Source organism: Chionomys nivalis, chromosome 2 (assembly GCF_950005125.1).
Source record: "Chionomys nivalis chromosome 2, mChiNiv1.1, whole genome shotgun sequence".
NCBI classification, from domain to species: domain Eukaryota; kingdom Metazoa; phylum Chordata; class Mammalia; order Rodentia; family Cricetidae; genus Chionomys; species Chionomys nivalis.
Window position 1 is genome coordinate 74,908,218 of NC_080087.1, and position 24,495 is coordinate 74,932,712.

Consider the following 24,495-nt stretch of genomic DNA (forward strand, 5'->3'; position numbering starts at 1 on the left):
CATCTCTCATTTCCAGAAAGTTCACAAATCCCAGCCCTCTTGGAAGCTCCCTGCAGGGAGTGGAAAGTACTATTTGCTGTGGGAGATGCTTACCTGTGGCTTCAATGTACTCAATGCATCTTTCAATAAAAATGGGAATTGGCTTCTCTGGAGTCACCACAGTTGTTAAGGGCACCCCAAAATAGTTACTCTCCCAGGTTGCCTTCGTGATGGATGGTCGGGGTTTGGGCTTTGGTTTCTGTCCAGGAAAGAAAAAAAGGAAGCACAAAACAAAGTGAGTATCATAAGTATCTGCAAGGGTTCCAAAGAGGAACTGGCAGTTGGTAACAAAGTGCTGAAAAGATTTCAAGAGGACAAACAGATCCAAATTTGCTCATCTCCTTAATAGCATTTTCTAGCCTCCAAATATCACATAAGATACTGGAAAGTTGTCACACAGTCACACCTTTGGTGTGAGAGTGCATTATTAGAACAAAGATGTTTATAAGAAGCAGGCCAAGTTTACTCAATAAAGTAACAACATAATGGCATTCACATCCTCCACTGGGGACATACTGGAGTAAACAGGAAGTTTTCCAAATAATCTACATAATAATAAACGGTATATACTCAGAGATGGCTGATGCCTCAGAAAGATCAAACATAGATCCAAAAGTTAGTAACTTCCTCTTTCCAGAAAAGAGACAGCATGTATTCTGATAGAGCTGTCTCAAATGAGGATTCCCTTTGATACATTAGCCTGGGGTTAATTCCTGGTGTTTTCCACATTAGGAAATGGTAAAGCCAACTAATCAAACAAACAAACAAAATAACATAACCCAGGCCCATGCCTATAAATTCAGTCCTTGGGAGACAGGGGTAGGACCAGCAAGAGTACCAGGCTAGCCTGGACGACAATGTAACTCTGTCTATTCTTTTATTCCTTATGAAGCAGTCAGCAGGGCAGTGATAGCCACTGAGATTTTACTATGTTACCAAACAAGTCCCACATACACTTCCTTTAAAATCTCACAACCTTTCACTTTTTCAAGAAAAAGAAGTCTCCATAGGCCTCAATGACTCAATTAGTGATAATGCTTGATTACCAAAGCCCATGCTATTTAACAGTAATTACTGAAATAGTCTGCCTCAAAAATCACTCAAACTGTGACCCCCCCCCACCCCCATTGAATTTAGTACTTTTATTTTGAAGCTTATATTGGGGGAGGGGGCATTTTTTATACTAATGGAAACTCCCCAAAGCCAAGGAAACGGGGTTTAGAATGTCAATCTTTCTTAAAGTATCTAATAAGATGGCAACAGAATACAGGTAAATTAGAGCAGTGTGATTCTAATAATCAGTTTTCATTTCCAAGTGGCTCAGCCCAATGTAGCAAGGCAGATGACTCCCCTTAACAATGTGCATGGATTATAAACCTATTTAGGGATCTTTCCATTAAAAACCCACAGAAGGAGACATCCAACTGCGAGGTCACAGGTCAATCAACCTTCCCCTTTTCTTCTGCCCATTTTCATTCATTTTAGTATTCCTTATAAGGGAACAAGATACTTCCTGTTTAGTCTGAGATTCTTTGAAAACTTCCTGTGCAAATTAGAGGGGTGGGAGTGGGAAGTAGGAGTTAGAATTAGAGAGGGTAGAGGCAAATTAAAAAGTATACTGGGCTGCTAACTGGTAATACCTCAGAAAACAGTCCAAGGGCAAAGAAAGCCTAACCATTAGCCTGCTAAATAAATTAATGTGGAGGTTCATGGACCCCTATGTGGCTTGGCCCTGACAAACATGCCACAGCTCTTGAGGTAAGCAGGTACTGACTTTAGGGAAAAGCAAACTGGTGACTTCTGATTTTTCTTTATGGATAAATCTAGACTGTCCAGCAGTGTGTGATGCATGCTATAACCTATACTTATACAAAGCTCAACATAAAGAGTTTAAGCTTTGCTGCCAGACATTATGTACCAACAGGTACAACAGTGGCATGGCTGCTATGGGGGTAACCAATTGCTTTCTGATTGGATCTGAGGCCTGCTCCACAGAAGGGAATTCTGGTACTGTAAACCTGGTGACAATTCCAGCTGGAAAAGGCAGGACAGACAACACACAGAGACTCAAAACTTGTCAAAGTGCCGAGAATGAATGACTGTTGAGTGAGGGCTCAGCTCTAAATGAACACTGATTATCAAACCCCACAAGGTTCAGAGGACATCTTGAAGAGGGAGACAGACAAAATGGAAGAACCAAAGGATGAAGGAAGGGTGCTGTCAAGTACTGACTTCTGGACAGGACATAGCATTGTGCTCACACAGTAACAGCAGCTATAGTTACTGTATTACCCAAGACCTAAACAAGATCAAACCAGCAATACTTCCAGCATGAATGGAGGGAGGTCTTATAAGACTCCATCTAGCTGAAGAGCCTGACAATTGATGGCTGGTCTGAGAGGGAAAGTTAATTTTCCTTCTAGATATGTTGCTCATGTGCATGTAGGCAACACTAATTGGGCTCAAGGGTGTTTAAATAAGAAAAGAAAAAGACAAGAAAGCTAAGTGGGTTGTTTAGGGGATGGGGGGCTTGGTGAAGGTAGATATAATCAAGATACATTGTGTGTATATACATGTGAGTGTGAGTGTATGTGTGTAGGTATAGGAAATTGTCAGAGGCTGCTATGGTGGTCCACACCTTTAGTCCCAGCACTTGGGAGGCAGAAGCAGGTGGATCCTCTGTCAGTTTGAGGCCAGCCTGGTCTACATACAGAGTTCCAGAACCTGTCTCAAAACAACAACAAACAATAACAAAGAAAAAAAAAGTTAATTAAAAAAAATTAAAAAGCCTGGGATGGCAGTAAGGTAAGGGTAGGCAGATCTCTGTGAGTCCAAGGTCAACTAAAAATACATGTAAAACTCACACACACACACACACACCCCACAAAGACTTTAACCCGCTGGGGACGTGGTTCAACTGGTAGGACACTTGCCCAACTTGCATAAAACTCTGGGTTTGAAGCCCAGCACCACATAAAATCGGGTGTGGTGATGCAGACCTTTAATTACAGCACTTGGATGTGGAAGAAGAGGATCAAAAGTTCAAGGTCATCCTAGACTAAATAAGAAGTATGAGGCCAGGTTGGTTTCTGTAAGACCCCATTTCACAAGAGAAAAACAGATTTCTAGGTTTCAATCTGACTGATGTGGTTTGGGTCAAGTACTGTATCACCTCTATCTACCTTCCTATCATCATCCTGGTCACATGGTGTTATGGGCAGGACCTTTCAGCTGATGTGTACTACTGTAGTCACAAAGCCTTGGATCAAGCAATATTCTTCCTGTAAATGTTTCTGCCATTTAAAAGGTTAGTTCTGAAGTGTGAATAAACAGTAACTGACCATCTGTATTAAAAAACAACAACAACAACAACAACAAAACCCACTTCCATCAATCCCACCAAATTTCTTGGTCAAAATGAAGATAATACTATTCCCCAGTAAAACTGAAACTTCCAAATAAAGAGCTGCTAAGGGAGGGGGCTGGAGAGATGGCTCAGGGGTTAAGAGTACTGACTGTTCTTCTAGAGGACCTGAGTTCAATTCCCGGCAACCACATGGTGGCTCACAACCATCTGTAATGAGATCTGGCACCCTCTGGCCTGCAGGCATCCATGGAGGCAGAATGTTGTATACATAATAAATAAAATCTTTAAAAAAAAAAAAAAAAAAGAGCTGCTAAGGGAAAGAGTGGAACCAAAAAGCAGGAGGTGAGCCTGATTCTCCTAGTCATCATTGGGATGCTTTCTAGCTTTAGTTCTAGAATCTAATCAAATTGAAACAATATACTCCTCAAAGCAATGCTCACGTGTATGCTTCCAAGCTACTGGCTAGAGAGGTTTGTCTCACTTAAGTACTTTCTAAGCACTAGATCCCGTTTCTCTCTTTTTAGTGATACCAGATATTGAACCTAGAGCAGAGAAGATAGGCAAGCACTCCACCACTGAGTCCCCAGGATAGCATGCTTCTGTTGGTCATACCCCCAGAATACCCCACTCCCACTAAAAGCATGCATACAAAGAACACTGGGGCCACTGAGCTGGTCCAGCAAATAAAGGCACCTGCTATTAATGCTGAGGGCCTTTTCTATTCTCAGGACTTACATGGTGAAGCAGAAAACCTATTCTTTAAAGTTGTCTCTCTTATCTCTATAGGCACAAGGCATTCCTGAGCCTACATAGAAAATAATGGAGAATGAGGAGCAAAAGTAGGAGGGGGAAAGAAAGAAGGGAGAAAAGGATGGAGGGAAAGGAAAGGGAGGAACTCTGGAGATGAGTCCAAGGAAATCCCACCGAGGTGGGTCTGACTGCAGAACTTGTACTTTACAGCACTACAGTTTATATAAATAAGTTCTTGGGTTAGGCAGAATGAGCAAATGGATGCTGAGTAAAGTATAAAAGCACACAAACTATCTGGAAAACTTCTATTTGTCTACTCAAAATTTACTAGGGAAGTCTTTTATTTGTGTGTGTTAGCTTCCTGTTTATTGCTGTGATAAGACCACAAGCAACCTGGGGAGGAAAGAGTTTTTACTTGGTTTACAACATTCCTATTACAGTCCATCATTTAAGGAAGTCAGGGCAGGAACTTAAGGCAAGAACCTAGATATGAGAACTGGAGCAGAGACCACGGGGAAGGCTCTTTCTGTCTTCTCTACTTTCTTTTGCTTGTTTTGGTTTTTGAGACAAGGTCTCACTATGCAGCTAGCCCTGGCTTGCTTGGTGCACAAAGCATCAAACTCAGAGATCCACCTGCCTCTGCTTTCAGAGTGCTCGGATTAAAGGTGTGTGATACCATACCCTACACTAGTTTACTTTTTTATGTACCTGAGGACTACCTGCCTGGGGATGGTACTACCCACAGTGGGCTGGGACTTTCTAACAACAATCATTAGTCAAGGAATGCCCTGTAGACCAACATGATGGGGCCATTTTTTTCAATTGATATTCTCTCTTCTTAGATGACTCTATCTTGTATCAACCTGATAAAAAACAAAAACAAACCAGCCCAGTGTGTGGGTGTATGTGTGCCCACTGATGACGGTAGTATCATATTTCCTGGAGCTGGAGTTACTGGCATCTGTGAGCCATCTGATGTAGGTGCTGGGAACTGAACTCTGATCATCTGATAGAGTATTAAGTGCTCTTGACCTCTGAGATTTGTCTCCAGCACCAGATGATGATGTTTATTATTATTTCAAAAGACAGAATCTTGCGTAGTCCAGGGTGGCTTTAAGGTCTTGAATCCTCTTGCCTGTCTCCCTAACACTGGGACTATAGGCATGGGGCACTATCTTCAGCTACTATCAGGCAATTTCAAGCTGGAAAAAGAGCCCTAAAGCAGTTATGTTCAAACAGTTTTAGAGCCACCTACTAATAATAATGAGAAGGCTTATTTTGTACAGTTGTGCTCCAGAGATAAGAGCAGGATAAAAGATAAATTAGACTGCTAATCTCTTTCACCTCAAAGAGTCGAAGATCCAGTTCAACCCTCCAATTTATGAATGAAATAGCATTTAGAGAATATCAATCCTCTCTGTTGGGTGACAGAATTCCACCCCACCTCCTCACATGCATTCTCTTAAGCTTTAAACTCTGGATTAGAGTGTCAAATACATCCTTTAGATAACTGAAGGTTCTCCAGAGTATCATAAAATTAGACAGGAATTCTTGAACAACTATTCTAAACCTTCCTCATCAGGAAGTCAGCCTGTGGAGTGCCATGCTAAATTCTGGGCTGGCTTCTGATATTACCAACATTTCTGGCATCTAAAGGGTTACTGAGTACATTTTAGCTGGAAATGTCATTCTCCCAAGTGGCTTGCCAGATGTCTTGTGTCCCCAGTGAGGCACATGTCCCTCTTTAGGGAATCACAGGGAGCACTCTCACAGCAGGTGCTCTCAACATCCATCTTCTTTTGGGGTATTCACTTAGCAGGCCAAACCAGAAAAAGCAGGAGAGGCCAAGCCCTAGAATGACCCACACATCTGTGCCTCAAGTGGGTCAAATTCCCTAGGAAGCTAGGTGCTGAAACCTCACAGCCATCCTGCAAGGCAAAGGTGTTATTAGCCCCTTTCACAGCAGAGATAAGAGACCTTGCAGCCAAAGCCCACACTACTTCCTCCAGGATGAAATGTCAATACCCCAGATAAAGGCAGGACCAACTTAAGTCATCTCCTCCTTTCCTTTTAGACAGATGCTTATAGAATAAATAACGTCTCCACTTTTCCAGATCTCTTGGTTTCCCTAAAAACAAACTTACAGCTATGTGTACTAGCTCACACCTGCAATTTTAGCACTTGGGAGCCAGAGGCAGGATGACAGAGTGTGAGGCCAGCTTGGATAGTATAGTGAAAGTTTGTTTTGAAAAACAAAACAAATAAAAAAAGCACCACTCAAGGTTTTCCCCACCCTTTCTCACATTCATCGCTAACACTGTGATTTTCTAATTAACAACTATCCTCTATGTTTCCAATAGAGCTTCAAAGGGGCCCTTTCAATTAAGTTATTCATACTCCTGGCACTTATCAGCTTATAGCACCTTGATTTAGGGCAAAACAGGAAGAAACACAAACCCTGGCGTTACCACCATCTAGCCCTCTTATATGAAGGAAAGGGAAGGCGGCTGTGTCATCACACTGCAGAATGAAGGAGTGTGGCAAAGCCAAGGATCTTGAGGCTGAATTTTTGGCCAGTGCAGCTGGGGGCAAGGTAGAAAAGGCAGCTGGATCTAGGCATAGGTCCATGCACACTGATTGGAGCTAACCTCACATGGGTCGTGCAGAGATAATTTTATATAACCAGGTGGTGGAAGAGAACCAGTTGGTTTAGGGAAGTATCACAACAATTCTTTGTCCTTTGAAAAGAGGACCTGGACTCCCTATTTTATTTAAGGAGCAGGTGTGTGCAAGCTAAAGCAGATAGTTAAAAGATGTTTTATTTTTATCACCAAAAGCACACTACAAAAGTTCTTTTTTTTTTTTTTTTTTTGGTTTTTCGAGACAGGGTTTCTCTGTGGTTTTTGGAGCCTGTCCTGGAACTAGCTCTTGTAGACCAGGCTGGTCTCGAACTCACAGAGATCCGCCTGCCTCTGCCTCCCAAGTGCTGGGATTAAAGGCGTGCGCCACCACCGCCCAGCACTACAAAAGTTCTTTAGGCTTAAAATAAACTATAAAAAAAAAAAAAAACAACAACAAAAAAAAAAACAGGTATGACAATATACATAATCCTAGCACTCAGGAGTCTCAGGCAGGAGGACTGTGAGTTTGAGGCAGCCTGGGCTACATAGAAACTGCCTTAAAAGAGAGAGAGAGAGAGAGAGAGAGAGAGAGAGAGAGAGAGAGAGAGAGAGAGAATAAAATAAACTGAAAATCCCACTGGCATGGATTTAAAACAACTTGTTAATGTTCCAATAGCTAATTCAGCCCCTCCATGCCTATTTTGACCTTACTTGACTAGACATTGAAGGCAGAAAGAACAGCACCATGCTGTCCTTAGGAGGGATAGCATAAAGAAATGGTCTTAATAAAAGTTAGACACTGTTTGAATGAACACAAGTGAGTGGGCTCACTGGTATAAACATGTGCACATGAACAGTGAAAACTAGCAACTTTCTTGCATATGGGAGTGGCAGCTATAAAACTGGCCTCAAAAGTTCACCCACTCTATTTCAGTGTTGGTAAACCAGGCAATGCATTTACGTGTTTGTTTTTGGGACAAGGTCTCATGTAGCCAGACTAGCCTGCAAGTTACTATGCAGCTGAGGCTAATCTTGAACTGATCATTCTACCTTCACCTCCAAGTGCTGGAATTACAGGCAAGTACTACCATGCCCTGCTGAGAAGATATTTAATCTCTCTGAGCCATAGTCACCTCATCTCTAAGACATGAATGTTGCTCTACTTCCTGATCCAGCCAGCTATGAGGAAGCAAGTAGCCTCACACTTCCACCCTACTGAGACCACACTGTTCCCATGCCTTCCCCACCAGGATGGACCATACCTTCAAAATGTGCTCCAAAATAAACTCATCTATGGAATAAATAATGTTGTGGTTAAAAATAAATCATACAAGTTAAAACATAAACCTATCCTATTTCTGTGGCAATCACACTATAGACTCCATATGAATAGATTCTGGTCTCCCATCCTGACTTTGAATTCCACACTGTATCTGATGAAGTTCTTCCCATGAACTCTCCATCTTCATTGTCTGTCTGCTTGGTGCTTCATCCACGTTAGCTTTACATTATCAATTCTTAAGAAACTTTCCTAGATGTCTCAGTTGAGGGTAAACTTTGTTCAATAACCCCTCAGTATCTAGTACTTCCCCACCTGGTAATACTTAAGATACATACATGTTTACATTCAGAACCAATCACTGAGGAACACATGAACTAACTACCACATCTAGGACACCTAAAACACCAGGCAGGAGATAAGTGTTCACTGATGTCTCAGTACTGAACAAAATGCTGCCTTCCTAAAAGGGTGAAGGTGCTTGTACACCGATGTCAAAGTACTTCTTTAGAAGAGGTTTTACAGCTCACTCAGTAGGACTAAGCTCAAAAGCATACACTGAATTTTTCTGAGCAAGTTACAAAGAGCTCTTATCATACTCCACTTGTCTGTCAAAACCAATATCCCTCCCAGGGGTGTGGGCAGTCCAACTGCCCAGCTGGTTTTCATTCACACTAGAAACTAGAAACTCCGTTCTAGGCCTCACAAAACGAGAGCTGTGTCTACAAAGCCATAACAACCAACCAATTCACTGAATCCAATGAAATAAGCCAATTCACTGGGGGAACACAAACTGTCAAACTGGTTACTTGGTGCCTTATAGACCAAACAATGCGTGATTCAAACAGTTCACTTTTCAATAGGTTGTCTTGTCATGTGGCAGCTACAGTAAGTGAAAGATTTTCTTTATCACTGTTTTGTCGTTTTATTAAACACAAGAGTAAGAGCGTATCTGACAGAAGGGTAAATAGCCAATAATATCTAGCCTTTAAACAGTGGTCAAACACACCAAATTTCAGCAAACTGAATGAGCCCCAAGGGCACAATTGTGGAACAAGGCTCTATGGCCTGCTTTTTGGCTTTAAAATAAGAGCTGCTGGTCCCAATCTCATCTTTGCAAATGCACAGCCTTGGGAGACAGAGACATGAGCAGCAGCAGCTTTAGACAAAGCTCTATTCACAGCCACCCAAGTGCAATCTTAGAGTTTCAATTTCATTCAGATGAGTGCGGAAGGCTCCCACTGAGGGTGGGCTGCTGAATGGTGCTGTTGGGAAAATGACCCAAGAAGGAGCAAAGGAGCATTGGCTTTACTGTCTGTACTTTCATTAGAAGAGATGAAAGCATCTCTCTCTCTGATAAGGTACTAATCTAGCAAATTAGGAAGAGTACTGAGTGAGTTTTTTTCCCCTTTCCCCCATCACATTGGTACCCAGAGCAGGGCTTCTCTTCATTAATGTGGTTGCCAGGGCGAGTACAGAGTAAGCATCTGAATCACTGTGGGTTTAACCTTGCACCAAAGAGGAAATGCTGTGGTCAAGAGGCCCACAGCAGCCTCCTCCCTGGTACAATGCCATGTTCCACCTGCTGCAGGGGCATGTCACCTTATGCCATGCTTCAGCCTCATCCCTCTTTCAGGTCTAGCTACTTCCATGGTGAAAACAGCACAAACCTCTGGCCCACAATACTCAGCCCTCTGAGGATCATGTTCCCTTTTTACAGAAGGTACCAGAGGAGGGACATCATGTGCTCGAAAGCAGGGAATTGGGACCTGACCCTAAGACTTCATTCCCAGGGCCTCAGCAGCTAATATTGACCCACACTCCACCTGGGCCATCATAACATTAGCTCTGCTCACAGGTCTTCCCTGGCAGACAGATGACCTCTTCACAGCCATTGTGTAGCTCTGGCTACCCTACCTGGGTGCTATGGCCTGGGTGATAAGCGGGGGTGGGGGAGGGATGGGCACTTCCCCATAGTTTGGCCTTCCCCACAGTTTGGTCTGCAGGAAGGTCTGAGTTGTTGTCTACTGAAATCCAGAATGCCTTTCCCCTCACTTCAAATAAATGCTGTACTGCTTTGTCATGCCAATAAAAATCAAAGGATAAATCCCCCACGGAGGGTGGCTTGCACTCTCTGCCCTGATGGTATCTTGCTCTTCCAGTAAAACAAGTGTCAGTCTGCATTCCCGATGGCAGCAGTCCGAACAGGAGGCCTGCTCTGTGGCAAAGGCTTTCATTTTCTCTGCAGGGATGACAAAGCAGCTCTGCTCCTTCCAAAGAACCACTCTCCAAATCAGGGAAGCACAATGCCAGCTTCTACCCATTCTTCCCTAAGGATACTCCTAAAATGACTGCTGGGCATGCCATGGTTCTTAGGCCAGAGGAATCATTTCTGTCTGATTTGGAAAAAGGCGTGGCCTACATAACTCAAGACAGGCTGGAAGCTGGTACTTCTTGCCTGCTGATCCAGCAGCTGGGGACATGTCTGGTCCCCAGCAGGGATACAGCTCAAGACACAGAAACTGTTTCTTCTGAGTAAAGAAAGCCTTTGCCACAGTGAGATCTAGAAATCAAGTCTTATTTGACAATTTTTAAAAAATTATTTATTTTGATTGTTTTGAGAAAGGTTCCATGCTGGCCTTAGGTTTGGTAGGATCCTCCTGTCTCTATCTCTTCAATGTTGGGATTATAGATGGGCACCACTGCCGCCGCTCCTACCCCCCCCCCCCCCCCCCCCGGGCTTCTCTTTGTAACAGTACTCATTGTCCTGACCTCACTCTGCAGACCAGGACTGCCTCTAGCACACTTGGTTTCATGTGGTACTGGGACTGGAACCCAGTGTTTCTAAAAGGCTCAGCACACTCTCTACAACTGAGCTACATCCTCAGTCTGGGATGTGTTTTCAAAGCATCATTTGCAGTATTAAAAATATTGCCAGAAGTCAGAAAAAGACTTATAATTCAGTGTGCTATTATGCCACCTTCTTAATTCCCAGGTGTGCAAACACCCCCACTAATCAGAAGACTGTCAGCATTCACATAAGCTGTTCCAGCAACAGTTTTTACCAGGAGTGGAGGTGGAAGGAAGCCAAAATGTTCAAAATGCTCAGATTTGGTATCATCAAACAAGAAAACTTGGGGGAAATACAGGGAGGTTGGTTAGCTTTCTAAATAAGAACTATTTTCACTGGGTCTTCTTTCCAAGTTTTGAAGAACAATATCCAAGAGGCAGATATGACCCCAGAGTAGACAGACAAGCTATAGAAACTAAATGCGAAGAATGTAGTGACTCGAAAAAGGGGCCCACAACTCATACAACATGGCTCTGCCCTTTCTGATACTACAGACAAGGCTACCATGGAAGCCTCGGCCAGTAGTGACTGAGAAGCACTCTGCATGACCAACAACACAATGGTGTCATGCTCCTCCACCTCCCAGGGCCCTGGGTTACCACAATGGCCTCTATGCTATCTCTCAGTACTCCAGATACTTTTGATATAGTGTGTCTTCTAAGGCATTCATTTTTGGCAACTTACCCCTCCAAGGTCCTTATAACGCCTCACAAGTGACTGATCTCTGCTCTTTCCTGGCAGGGAAGAGCGTGAGCACCAACCTGTATATATCCCTGTCAGAGTCTGACTAAGATGTCACTCTCTGAACAGTTCTAATGGTAAGGGGAGTGGGAGGGTGTATGTGTGTGTGTGTGTGTGTGTGTGATACTTTGTCTCAAAGCCCAGGCCTAAGAGGACAGAGAGCCTCTAGCTCTCTGCATTGTAAACACCAAGTTGCAGTCTACAGCAAGAAAAGACATTTTATCTGCTACTGACATGTAAAACACTACTAGTAACTTCTTCCTTCCCTTGTTGGTCCCTGTCATGCCTGTGGTCCCTTCAAATTCAGAGACTCACTAATGGAAGAAGAAGTGACTGGAGATGAATGAAGTAAGGGATGTAAAATCTCATTTTACAAATCCCATGCTGAGATTTTTTTTTTTTTGCCATTTCATCACTTTCACAGATTTGTGTGTGCAGAGAACCATCTACTCACTAATGTAAAATGTAGTACCCTTTTGTGATCATGAGAAAGCACCATTTGAGAGCCATATAGATGATGTATGTTCAGGCCAAAGGATGCAAATCTGCAGTCTTTAAGGGAGGAAAGACTACCTGTACTGTCACTGGCTTGGCTACTTGTCAAGACAATGAAGAGCTCTACACCACCTGCTCATCTGAGTAATTACTGTTCTAGGCAAAGGCAAGCAAGCCCAGGATACTTATCCAAGGTGCTAACTACATTAGAACTGCCAGTAGTAGATATCTAATGCAAAGGTTGGTTCTTACCATAAGGCCAAAGAATAAATGCACTCTCATGCTTATGCACTCACATCCAGTATTTTTTTTTAAAAAAGCATGTTGTCCTTGAATAGTTGCTATCATCAATCAAATCTCAACAAGATGCTGTGCAAAGCCCTACTGACTCATCCCAAATTGAGTCTTACCTTGGTGTTCCTCCTTAGACTTCGAAGGATATTCCTCCTCCTAGGGTCCTCATCTGTTTCATACGGAATGACAGCATTGTCCCCTTTATAACCTTGGGATGCCTGATCTTCCTCTTTCTTCCGGATAGGTCCCAGCTCATCATCACTCCCCACACTGAAGCTGGTGCGATAACTAGCAAACCGCCCCAGCCGGGTGCATCTTGTCCTGTACAGCACAGGCTTACTCACAGCTGATACTTTGCGGCCTCGCTCTAGAGAACTCGTGTCCATTTCACTATCAGAACCATTGCCACTGCCATTGGACTGGGCTTTGTTGATGTTCCGAATGGTGATGATCTTGCCCTGGGTGCTGTCGTGGGGCACAGAGTAAATGTTTTCTTCCTCATTCCTTGGCTTGACCACAGCATCTATTGGCTCTGCGTAGTCAGAAGGATCAAACCCGTCCTGAGGCAGCCAGGGGCTAGAAGATACAGACTTCCTCTGTCCCTCCCGATGGCCTTGGTCTAGGTAGGACAGATCTTTTGTGATCTCAAAATGGACAGGAGGCTTTGGTTTGACTGGTGGAGGTACTTTGTTGTTCAGTTTACTCTCAAAATTGCTCATTATGAAAGACAGCCCATCATTTCCCTCCAACTCCATAGAGAACTTGGAATGATCCTTGGACAGGGAGGGTAATGTGGCATCTTCCCGAAACAGGTGGTACGATGGAGGCTCCACATCTTCTTCTGAGTCCTGCAAGTTTGAGTTGCAGAGTGGTGACCCAGCCCTGGGGGAATTGAACACTTCTTCAGTGGTGCTGCAAGCCTCAGCAACATTATCGTACATGTGTGTGGCCTCAATTATGTTCTTTTTCTCTACCACATCTTTAAAAAAGGGATGAAAGATCTCAAGTTTATGCTGGGGCTGGCTACAAGGGATGCTTGTAAACCTCCCATCAATTTCTTGTGCAATTTCCTCCCCCTCTGTCAGTTGCTCTCGACTTAAGTCATTGTCTAGGACATCTATAGCGCCATCAGTGAGTGCAACAAGCTGGATGGGGATGATATCCTGCACCTCACAAAGAAAGGCACGCAACATTGCCAAAGAGGCCTTACGTTTGGCTGAATAAAAAACAATGTACCCATGAACCAACCGGCTCTTTCGGATGCTGAACGAGGAATGGTATGAAAGAACAGATAGTTCAATTCGCTTCTTGTGTAGTCCAATTGGAAGTTCAAGTAAAACAGAGTTGCTGCTCCCACAGTGCGAAGATTTACAAGTTTGGGACTGCAGGACAGGAGAGAGTATGTCATCTGCACTAAAGGGATCACCACACATCAGACACATGACAATTCGGAGGTCCACATCAGCCAAGTCTTTGATACTAGCAGTGGAGCTGACCAGGTTTAAGTTGCGCTTAGAATCCAGTAGTCCCTTCAGAACTTGACTGATCTGCTTCTCATTAATGTTGCGTCCGTAACCAATGCCAGCAGAAGCAGGATCAAGAAAGATACACTGTAGTTTGCTAGCGATCTGTTGGCCTTGTTGTATTAAACTGTGCAGAGTTTCTCCACTTGTGTCCCCTCTCTTGTTAACTAAAATTAAGGTCAAGGGGAGGTGAACTAAGTGATTATCCCGCCTGCCCAGTGTGGACTCTCTGCTCTTCTCTATACTCTCCACCACATAGGACAAAGACTCCTTTGAATTGTAAAGGCAGAGGCAGCCATGGGGTTGGAAGGTTGGTGTCTGGAAAGAGTTCACAGGGAGCCTGACATTCCCCTCTATTGGCCTCAAGGAAAGCTCATACATTTTACCATCTATCACATATTTGTCATCATTTGTACAAAGAGCTCGAATTTCATTGGCTAATTCTCGGGCAAGGCCATCTTTGCCTAAGATAACCAAATTGATTCTATCAATGTTGGGGTCAGACAGAGAGTTCTTCTGATTCCGATCAGACGGTCGGATAAAGCGAGAACTAATCAAGTGTTCAATCTTAGCATCCACACAAGCTGGGCAGCTTGGGCATGTCTCCTTTGTGGGGTGGTACACAAAATGAATGTGCTTCAGAATGAGAGCATCACGTTCTGCTTGGAGCTTCTGTAATGCTTTAAATCGCTGCTCTTCTCCCAAAACATCCTGGATGACACCCATCTTTTCCTTGCTGGGTTTGGCATCTAGTTCCAGCTCATAAAACAATTCTGAGTACTCCAAAAGCAACTCCTGGAATTCTTCCTTTGCTCGGTCTATAATCTGTTTTTGGTGCTTGCCATAGATGTCCATATACACAGATTCTTCCAGCCACTGGTAAAAGTCTTCATTCATAATAAAACTACGAGCCTCTTCCCAAGGTTTCCCGGGAGTAATGAAAGGAGAGGTCTCCAGGTTTTCTTTGAATGCCTTTCGCATCTCAGCTCTCTTCCTCTCATTCCTCAGCTTCTCCAAGTGGGTCTCATACAGCTGTTCGGCAGGGACTGTATCCATCAAGTCAAAGGGAATCCGCTCGTTTTCCATGTTATCAATGTGGCTGGTGGCATCCCATGGTGTCTCTTCAAGCACAACAAACCACTTTAAGAACTCTGGCTTGGTCTCTAAGAGTTTTTTGGCTTTAATGCAGCTCAGATGGTCTATTTCATCTAGATTAGGTATGAGGGCTTCAAAAGCCAATGGCAGGGCTGCCAGGTAAAGCTTTCTCCGGCGCTCAATATGCTCGTGCTTGAGGCGGTGGATGTGCTGCAGGAAGAGCTTCTTGGCCTTCTGTGTCCCTTCCAGGTACACATAGTCCTGGTACTCAGGGGATGCCTGCATCTTTCGGCTGACATTCAGCCAGTTCTCGTTGTGATTTTTCACAATGCGGCTCACCAACCACTCATACTTGTCCTTTGCTGTAGCTATTTGCTGACTCTGCTGCTTGAGAGCTTCAAAGTAAGGAATGATTTTTGTCTTTCCTCGACTCTTATCAATGAGCTGCACTAAAGTACTGAAAGCCAAGTCCACATTCACATTGGATCTTGCTGAGGTCTCTACAACCTGGAGGTTCTTTTTGCTTAAGGCAAAAGTATGTGCATCTCTAATGTACCGCTCAACACCCTCATCACACTTAGTCAGGACTACCACTATGGGTTTTTTAGTTTTTGCAAGCTGATTGTAGAGATTGGAGACAAACTTCAGCTGGTCATCGAAGTTCCTGTTCATGCCCCTGCTAACATCGATGCCCAGAAGGAAACCGTCAACCAGCAGCTTTCCATCTGGCATCTGTTTCTGCTCAAAGTCCTGCTCCAACCCCAGCTGGTCAGTGCAAAAATACATGAGTTTTTCAGCTGATGCGAGCTTGGTGGCTGCAGCTCTCTTGATGTAGGGCTGCAGTGCCGTGCTTCGATGAGGTTGAAAAGTCTGATCGTCAATGAACTCAGTCTGCTCCACAATGTGCATCTTACATTCCACACAGTCCTCCAGGGAGCGGCTAACTTCTCCCCAGTACAGAAAGTGGTCATTATTGACAACCCGTCCACCAAAGTCACTGGTGCTGAGGACAGAAGTGTGGTCCAGGTGAAAATCATCTGCACTTGGGCGCACGAAGCGGTTACACAGACAAGACTTCCCAATGCCACACTGGCCTTTCTCCTTCTCAGTCCCAGACAGTCCCACCACGCTGATGTTGTAGGTGGGGATTCGAACATCTTGCTTTCTTGCCATCATCATCTTCGAAACATCCTGCCACAATCAACTACTTCCGAGATCAGATTAGTGTTCTGCAGTAGAGTAAGAGGGCTTCTCAGCAGTGCCAGGGGAGGCCGGCTGCCCAAGCAGCACAAGTGTCAGGTCCCATAGTGTTCCAAACCAGTATGATGTCAGTTCTTACTACTTCTCATCGCCAAATAGCCAACATGTCTGCCTAGATGGAGGGGGTAAAAGAAAAAAAAACATCAATATCCAAAATATCCAAACTCTACTTTAACTACTGAATTATAATAAATTATAGATAAAAGTTTTTTTCTTTCCTTTTTTTTTTTGCTTTTTATTGAGACAGGGTTCCTCTGTGTAAAAGCCCTAACTGTCCTGGAACTAGCTCTGTAAACCTGTCCGGCCTGAACTCACAGAGATCCATCTGCCTCTGCATCCTGAGACAATAGAAGTATTTTTTTAATTCAACAAATATTTAGTAAACCAATGTCTTTAGTAAGTCTTATATTTGGTGAGTGATTAAGGCTGACATCAGAGTTGTTGAGATGGTTCAGAGGGTAAAGAAAGGGACATTTCACAAGGGCAACGGTGTCATCCTGAGGGGGCTCCTATGAGTAAGGTCTAGGTTAATCTATGAACCAAAGAAATTGTACAGTAATAAATTACAGCTCACTACAAAACATGAACTAAAGCCATACAGTTGGATCAGATGAGAGCTATGATGAAGGTAAAATGTAGGGAAATCTTGAGGGGCAGGATGTTGACAGATAATTCAAATGTCTCCTAAAACTGCCTATTAATTATCAGGAAAAGTTCTCAATAGTAATTATAGTGGAGAAAACAGACAACACCTTCAGGCGGTAATCAAAATTCACATCACCAGTCTGGTACAGAAGCACTTTGGAGACTAAGGCAGGAGAAGCAGTTCAGGAGTAGCTTGAGCAGAGAAGGAAGGGGGAGGATAGAAGAGAATGGAGGAAGGAAAGAACAAAGCTTCCTGGAAGACTCACAATATTGCTTTCAAAATTTACTACAAAGTTACAACAATCAAAACAGTCCTGCAGTGACATAAAGACATAGATCTAATGAAAAAGAAACAGAAAACTCATAGCTAAATCATCATATATATATATATCACCAAATGACTTTTTTTGGGGGGGGAGGGAGTAATGGTTTGAGACAGGGTCTCACTTATGAAGCCCTGAAATTCACTATGTAAATCAGGCTGGACTCAAACTCACAGAGATCCATCTGTTTCTGCCACCATGCCTAGCTGGCTAAACGACTTTTGACAAGGCTGTTGAGACCATTGGGATAAAAGATAGACTTTGAAAGCTGGTGCTGAGGAAAGTGGATCTTCACACAGGAAAGGACAGAGGTAGGTCTTTACCTACATATCATATACAAAAGCTAACCCTAGAGCTGGGGATGTGACTCAGATGTAAGAATGTTTATCTAGCATGTGATAGGCACTTCAATTCAACAACAACACCAACAACAAGAACAAAAACCCCAACTCTAGTAGTGTGTGGTGGAGCACACTTTTAATCCCTTATGCATTTAGAGGCATACAAATCTCTGTGAATCCAAGGTCAGCTTGGTACACATAGTGAATTTCAGGGTATCCAAGACTACACAGAAGACTCAAAAAACAAACTAAAAAACCAACAAAAAACACCACCAACCAAGCAAACAAACAAAAACTCTAAATGGATCAAAAACCTAAAACTACAAAATGTAGAAGAAAACCTAGGGCAAAAGACTCTCATGAGCAATGGTGGGTAGTGCAGAGATGAGAGATAGCTACCAAGCCTATCAAAGGAGATGTAACCCCATTAAGCAGACACTTTGACTGTACACACATATTGTTGCATGCACACACACAAACACATCTATACGTGCACATACACAATACATACACTCAATTCTGAAGACAATTTATAACAGTATACTGTTTCTATTTTAAGAGTTGTCAGAACAAGAAGGTGCAATGCTGGCTGCCATGGCTGAGAGAAGGAGTGAACAGGGACCCTGCATTCACACAAAGAATGAAGTCACAGGGATGGGCGGTGGTAGTGGTAAAATATTAGTAACAGTTTTAACACTTATGAACTATGTACTAAAATTGGCTAATTTTTTGTTGCATGTCTTTTACAGATTAAAATTAATTGGGGTGAGGGATGTAGCTCAGTGATAGAACACTTGAGTAGAAAGGATAAATCAGGAAAAAAAATCAATACAAGTGTTTATGAAGTGGACGGCTATACTAAGATAAAGTATCCCTACTTTTAAAGTATTTTTTGGGGGGAAGAGCCAAAATGAATGCAAATATTCAGGAAAAAAAATCTCTTTGTGAAAGAGTAAGAATGCTAAGGAGGGACTAGAGCTGTGACTTTCATGCTTGCCTAGCATGGAAGAAACCCTGGGCTTGATCCTCACCCCATATAAACTGGAAGTAGTAGTGCCTGACTGAAATCCTAACACTTGAGGGGTGCAGGCAGAAGATCTGGCTATGCAAGGTCATAGGTAAAGCCAGTTTCAGACCAACATGGGTCATATGAGAAGCTTTCAAAACAAAACCACTGCAGACAAAATGTTAATAGATAAATCTGGATTAAAGTATGTGTGCTGGCTAGTTTTAGGCCAACTTGACATAAGTTAAGAGTTATCCAAAAGGAGGACACTTCAATTAAAAAAAATGCCTCCATAAGATTTGGCTGTAAATCCTATACACTAAGGATAAGGAAGCAGAGAGGGAAATCAGAGAAGCATCACCTTTCACGATAGCCACAAATAGCATAAAATATCTTGGGGTAACTCTGACCAAGGAAGTGAAAGATCTATTTGACAAGAACTTTAAGTCTTTGAAGAAAGAAATTGAAGAGGATACCAGAAAATGGAAGGATCTCCCTTGCTCTTGGATTGGGAGGATCAACACAGTAAAAATGGCAATTCTACCAAAAGCAATCTATAGATTCAATGCAATCCCCATCAAAATCCCATCAAAATTCTTCACAGATCTGGAGAAGACAACAGTCAACTTTATATGGAAAAACAAAAAACCCAGGATAGCCAAAACAACCTTATATAATAAAGGATCGTCTGGAGGCATTACCATCCCTGACTTCAAACTCTATTACAGAGCTACAGTATTGAAAACAGCTTGGTATTGGCATAAAAACAGAGAAGTCGACCAATGGAATCAAATAGAAGACCCTGACTTTAGCCCACAAACCTACAAACACCTGATTTTCTGTAGAAGAATGAAAATAGATCCATATCTATCACCATGCTCAAAACTCAAGTCCAAATGGATTAAAGACCTCAATATCAGTCTGAACACACTGAACCTGATAGAAGAGAAAGTGGGAAGTACTCTACAACACATGGGCACAGGAGACCACTTCCTACGTATAACCCCAGTAGCACAGACACTAAGGGCAACATTGAATAAATGGGACCTCCTGAGACTGAGAAGCTTCTGTAAAGCAAAGGACACTGTCACTAAGACAGAAAGGCAACCCACTGACTGGGAGAAGATCTTCACCAACCCCGCAACTGACAAAGGTCTGATCTCCAAAATATATAAAGAACTCAAGAAACTAGACCGTAAAAGGTTAATCAATCCAATTATAAAATGGGGCACTGAGCTGAACAGAGAATTCTCAACAGAAGAAGTTCAAATGGCCAAAAGACACTTAAGATCATGCTCAACTTCCTTAGCGATCAGGGAAATGCAAATCAAGACAACATTAAGATACCATCTTACACCTGTCAGAATGGCTAAAATAAAAAAACACCAATGATAGCCTCTGCTGGAGAGGTTGTGGAGAAAGGGGTACACTCATCCATTGCTGGTGGGAATGCAAACTTGTGCAACCACTTTGGAAAGCAGTGTGGTGGTTTCTCAGGAAAGTCGGGATCAACCTACCCCTGGACCCAGCAATACCACTCTTGGGAATATACCCAAGAGATGCCCTATCATACAACAAAAGTATATGCTCAACTATGTTCATAGCAGCATTGTTTGTAATAGCCAGAACCTGGAAACAACCTAGATGTCCTTCAATGGAAGAATGGATGAAGAAAGTATGGAATATATACATATTAGAGTACTACTCAGCAGTAAAAAACAATGACTTCTTGAATTTTGCATGCAAATGGATGGAAATAGAAAACACTATCCTGAGTGAGGTAAGCCAGACCCAAAAAGAGGAACATGGGATGTACTCACTCATATTTGGTTTCTAGCCATAAATAAAGGACATTGAGGCTATAATTCGTGATCCTAGAGAAGCTAAATAAGAAGGTGAACCCAAAGAAAAACATATAAGCATCCTCCTGAACATTAACCTTCAGCAGGCGACGAAAGAAGACAGAGACCCACATTAGAGCACCAGACTGAAGTCTCACGATCCAAAGGAGGAGCAGAAGGAGAGAGAGCACGAGCAAGGAACTCAGGACCGCGAGGGGTGCACCCACACACTGAGACAATGGGGATGTTCTATCGGGAACTCACCAAGGCCAGCTGGCCAGGGTCTGAAAAAGCATGGGAGAAAACCAGACAATGAGGACTACTGAGAACTCATGAACAATGGCAAGGGTTTTTGATCCCATTGCACGTACCGGCTTTGTGGGAGCCCAGGTAGTTTGGACGCTCACCTTACTAGACCTGGATGGAGGTGGGTGGTCCTTGGACCTCCCACAGGGCAGGGAACCGTGACTGCTCTTTGGGCTGAGGAGGGAGGAAGACTTGATTGGGGGAGGGGGAGGGAAATGGGAGGCGGTGGCGGGGAGGAAGCAGAAATCTTTAAGAAATAAATAAGTAAAAAAGAAAAAGAAATAAAAATAATAATAAAAAAATATCATGTATGCTAATATTACCAAAATTAGGCATCATTTTTAAAAATAAAATTTCCTTTTTTGTTCATTTAAAAAAAAAAAAAACCGAGCCGGGTGGTGGTGGCGCACGCCTTTAATCCCAGCACTCGGGAGGCAGAGGCAGGCGGATCTCTGTGAGTTCGAGACCAACCTGGTCTACAAGAGCTAGTTTCAGGATAGGCTCCAAAACCACAGAGAAACCCTGTCTCGAAAAACCAAAAAAAAAAAAAAAAAAAAAGATTTGGCTGTAAGTCCTTTTTTAAATTAGTGATTGATGGGGGAGGGCCCAGCTCACTGTCGGTGGCATCCCTGGGCTGGTGGTTCTGAACTTTTTAATAAAGCAGTTGAACAAGCCATGATGAACAAGCCAGTAACAGCACTTCTCCAAGGCCTCTGCATCAGTTTCCTGCCCAGTGAATTACTGCCCTCACTGCTTTTGATAATCAACTGTTAAATGGAATGGTGTGAGTAAAATAAACCCTTTCCTCCACAAGTTGCTTTTGGTCATGGTGTTTTATCACAGCAGTAACAACTCTAAGACAGTATATATGAAATTCTTTTGTGTTCTTCTTACTGTTATCAATGACAAATTCTCAAGAGTGTAAATATGCATGGGTTCCTCTCATAAAAAGCCCTATAGTTTTCAAGTTCGCTGCTGTGTCCTCCATCTGCAATTCTTATAGAGGAATGAGTACTACAGTGATTATAAAGGATATGCAAGGCTCTTGAAAATTAACCTTCTAGACTTAATGCAGCCTCTCCCCTCTCCCCTCTCCCCTGTGGTTGTCCTGGAATTCTGTAGAACAGGCTGCCCTTGAACTCAAGAGATCCATCTGCCTCTGCCTCCCGAGTCTGGGATTGAAGGCATGTACCACCCTCATGTGGCTAATGCAGTCTTTCACTGGCCAGGACAGGAGGTGACAAGTATGGGGCTGAGGAGAGGCACTATAACGGACCCAAAATTCTAACAATTTCAGTCATTAGCAAGGTGTTATGGTGTCACAAAGTCTTCAGTAACCTTTCAGCTGAAGTAAATAAAATGAACTACCCTTGGCTACCTCTGTACACATAGGCCTTTGACACCTACTATTCTGTGGCATGGACATTTACTTGCACACTAAGGTGTGACTGTGTGACTACCAAGTCTGTAGCCAAGCAAACAGTCTCCTGAGAGCAAACAGACCAATTTTCTTTTAAATCTCATTTACATCTAGTAGGAAGCTGGCATTGCTATAAACTTCATGCTTTTGTGTGCCTCACAGAAATGTCAAGAAATATCTTTAAACATTTTAAATATTTTTATTTTATGAGTATAAGTGTTTTGTCTACATGCATGCATGTATAACTTGTGCATACCTGACGCCCATGGAGGTCAGAAGAAGGTGTTGGATTCCCCCAGAAATGGAGTTATGGATGTTTGTGAGCCACCATGTGGGTGTTGAGGAGAAAAAAAACTCAGGTTCTCTGCGAGAGCAACAAATATTCTTAACTGTTGAGCTATCTCTTTTGACTGGTGGTTCTTAACCTGTTGGTCATGACCCTTTGCGGGGAGGGGTCGAAGGACCCTTCCACTGGGGTCACAGGATCTCAAACTTACCTATCTTGAAACGTACTTAGTAACAGCATCCTCTGTGGAGTGACAACTGGATGTAACTGGCAATCTGTGACTCAGCTCTCTGTACAGTGGGTCTAATAACACATCCCTTCCCAGAAACCTCAGGGAACAACAATAAAACAACAAAAACACTGGCTCAAATTTGAAGCAAAAATGCATCACCTGTTCAATCTTTGCTTAGTTATAATTTTTAAATGGCAGGATGGTCTTAGCTGCAGAAAGCTGAAATGTATAGAACAGTCAACTCTGAAGAGGATAGCTACTAATATGTATGTAGTTTTGCTGCTGTTTTGAGACAGGGACTCATAAGTAACTGAGGCGGGCCTTGAACTCTAACTCCTGCTCAGCCTTCTGGACACATTAGGATTTCAGGCAGGTATGTGCCACCATGTCTAAATATAACTTATAATTTAAACTCCAAATTATGTTCACAGCCAAAAACGTTACCAAAACTTAAAAATCAGGTGGCATGGAAGTAGTTAATTTTTGAACACCTGATAACTTCTACTTGTTAGAAACCTAATAAGTTCCTTGGTGTAACTGCACTCTCAGCTTTGATGTCTGAATAATGCGGTTTTACTAGTTCCTCAATTGGACTGAATTACACAGTAAACAAAGCTGGTTATAAATCTAAGAATGTCTCAAACACTTAGTTTAGAGGAAATAACTTTAAGTACCTGCCCACATACACATTCAACTTTTCAAAGAGGTAGCTAAAAAAAATTAGAGCCACTAAACTTAGGGATCAAAAGACCATAAAGAGAGAAGAGAGAACAAGGAAGGCGTGTCCGAGACTTCACAATGTTCAATGTCCTCAAACTTACATCTGGTGAGAAACAACTATTTTTTCCTTTAAGAGACAAGGTTGCTCTATTTAACAACCCTGGCTATACTGGAACTCCCTTTGTATACCAGGCTGGCCTCGAACTCACAGAGATTTACTTGCCTTTGTCTCAGGAGTGCTGGGATTAAAAGCCTGCACCACCAAACCTGGCTGAAAAACAATTCTTAATGAGAAAGTAAGTTACAAAATATGCATTCCAGTGATTTTCCAGTACTAGTCCTTTCAGAAGTGGAGAGTGAAAACAGGAAAAACACATCTTTAAAACTAACCCCGGGCTGGAGAGATGACTCAGTGGTTAAAAGTACCTTTTGTTTTTGCAGAGTACCTGAGTTAGATTCTCAGTGCCCACATGGTGGTTAACAACCATCAGTAACTCCCTAGCATTCATATGGTGAACATTCATACACATTAACTAACTCTAAAAAAATAAGTAAAATGAACCCAAGCTGCTGTAGGTTCCTGGCCACCCTTAGTCATACAACTTGTCTCAAAAAATGTAAAAACAAATCAACAGAAAAAAATCTATTAAAAGGTTAAAAAATAGTAAATCCTTGGATTACTGAATTCTGTGGAAATACTGATACTAGGAAAACCAACAAAACACAGAGCCTAAAAGTTTAACATTTAGTGCTAGGAGTCAAGGTGGAGAGGAGGATACTTCAGTACTTTCAACTTTTTATCACAGTTGTGTGCTGTACTAAAAACCATGCAAACACGTGTGCTCTGCAAACCTTGTCACCAGGTGTCTAGAATTGTCTGTGGAACATGTAGCACTGACTCTAAACTAGAGCAACTCCTCTAAAAGGAGAAGGAACTTTTTATCCAATACCCGGAATAAGAATCTGCACCATTCCCAAGACAGCACCAGAAATGCCACTGTGATCCAACAGGACATGAACCACTACAGCTCAGGAGCTGTGCCTGAAGGTGTATTCTCTG

The 24,495-nt window shown here is 42.8% G+C and overlaps 1 protein-coding gene across 1 annotated transcript in view; it reads right to left on the reverse strand.

Annotated features, from left to right (window-relative positions):
- Positions 1-24,495, reverse strand: part of Arhgap35 (Rho GTPase activating protein 35) — a 116,412-nt gene that overhangs the window by 46,523 nt on the left and 45,394 nt on the right. The window contains exons 2-3 of the mRNA XM_057756168.1: positions 12,554-16,427; positions 94-238 (exon numbers count right to left, since the gene is read on the reverse strand). Of these exons, the coding sequence (XP_057612151.1) occupies positions 94-238; positions 12,554-16,234 (3,826 nt within the window). The 5' untranslated portion in view covers positions 16,235-16,427. The remainder of the gene's footprint in view (positions 1-93; positions 239-12,553; positions 16,428-24,495) is intronic.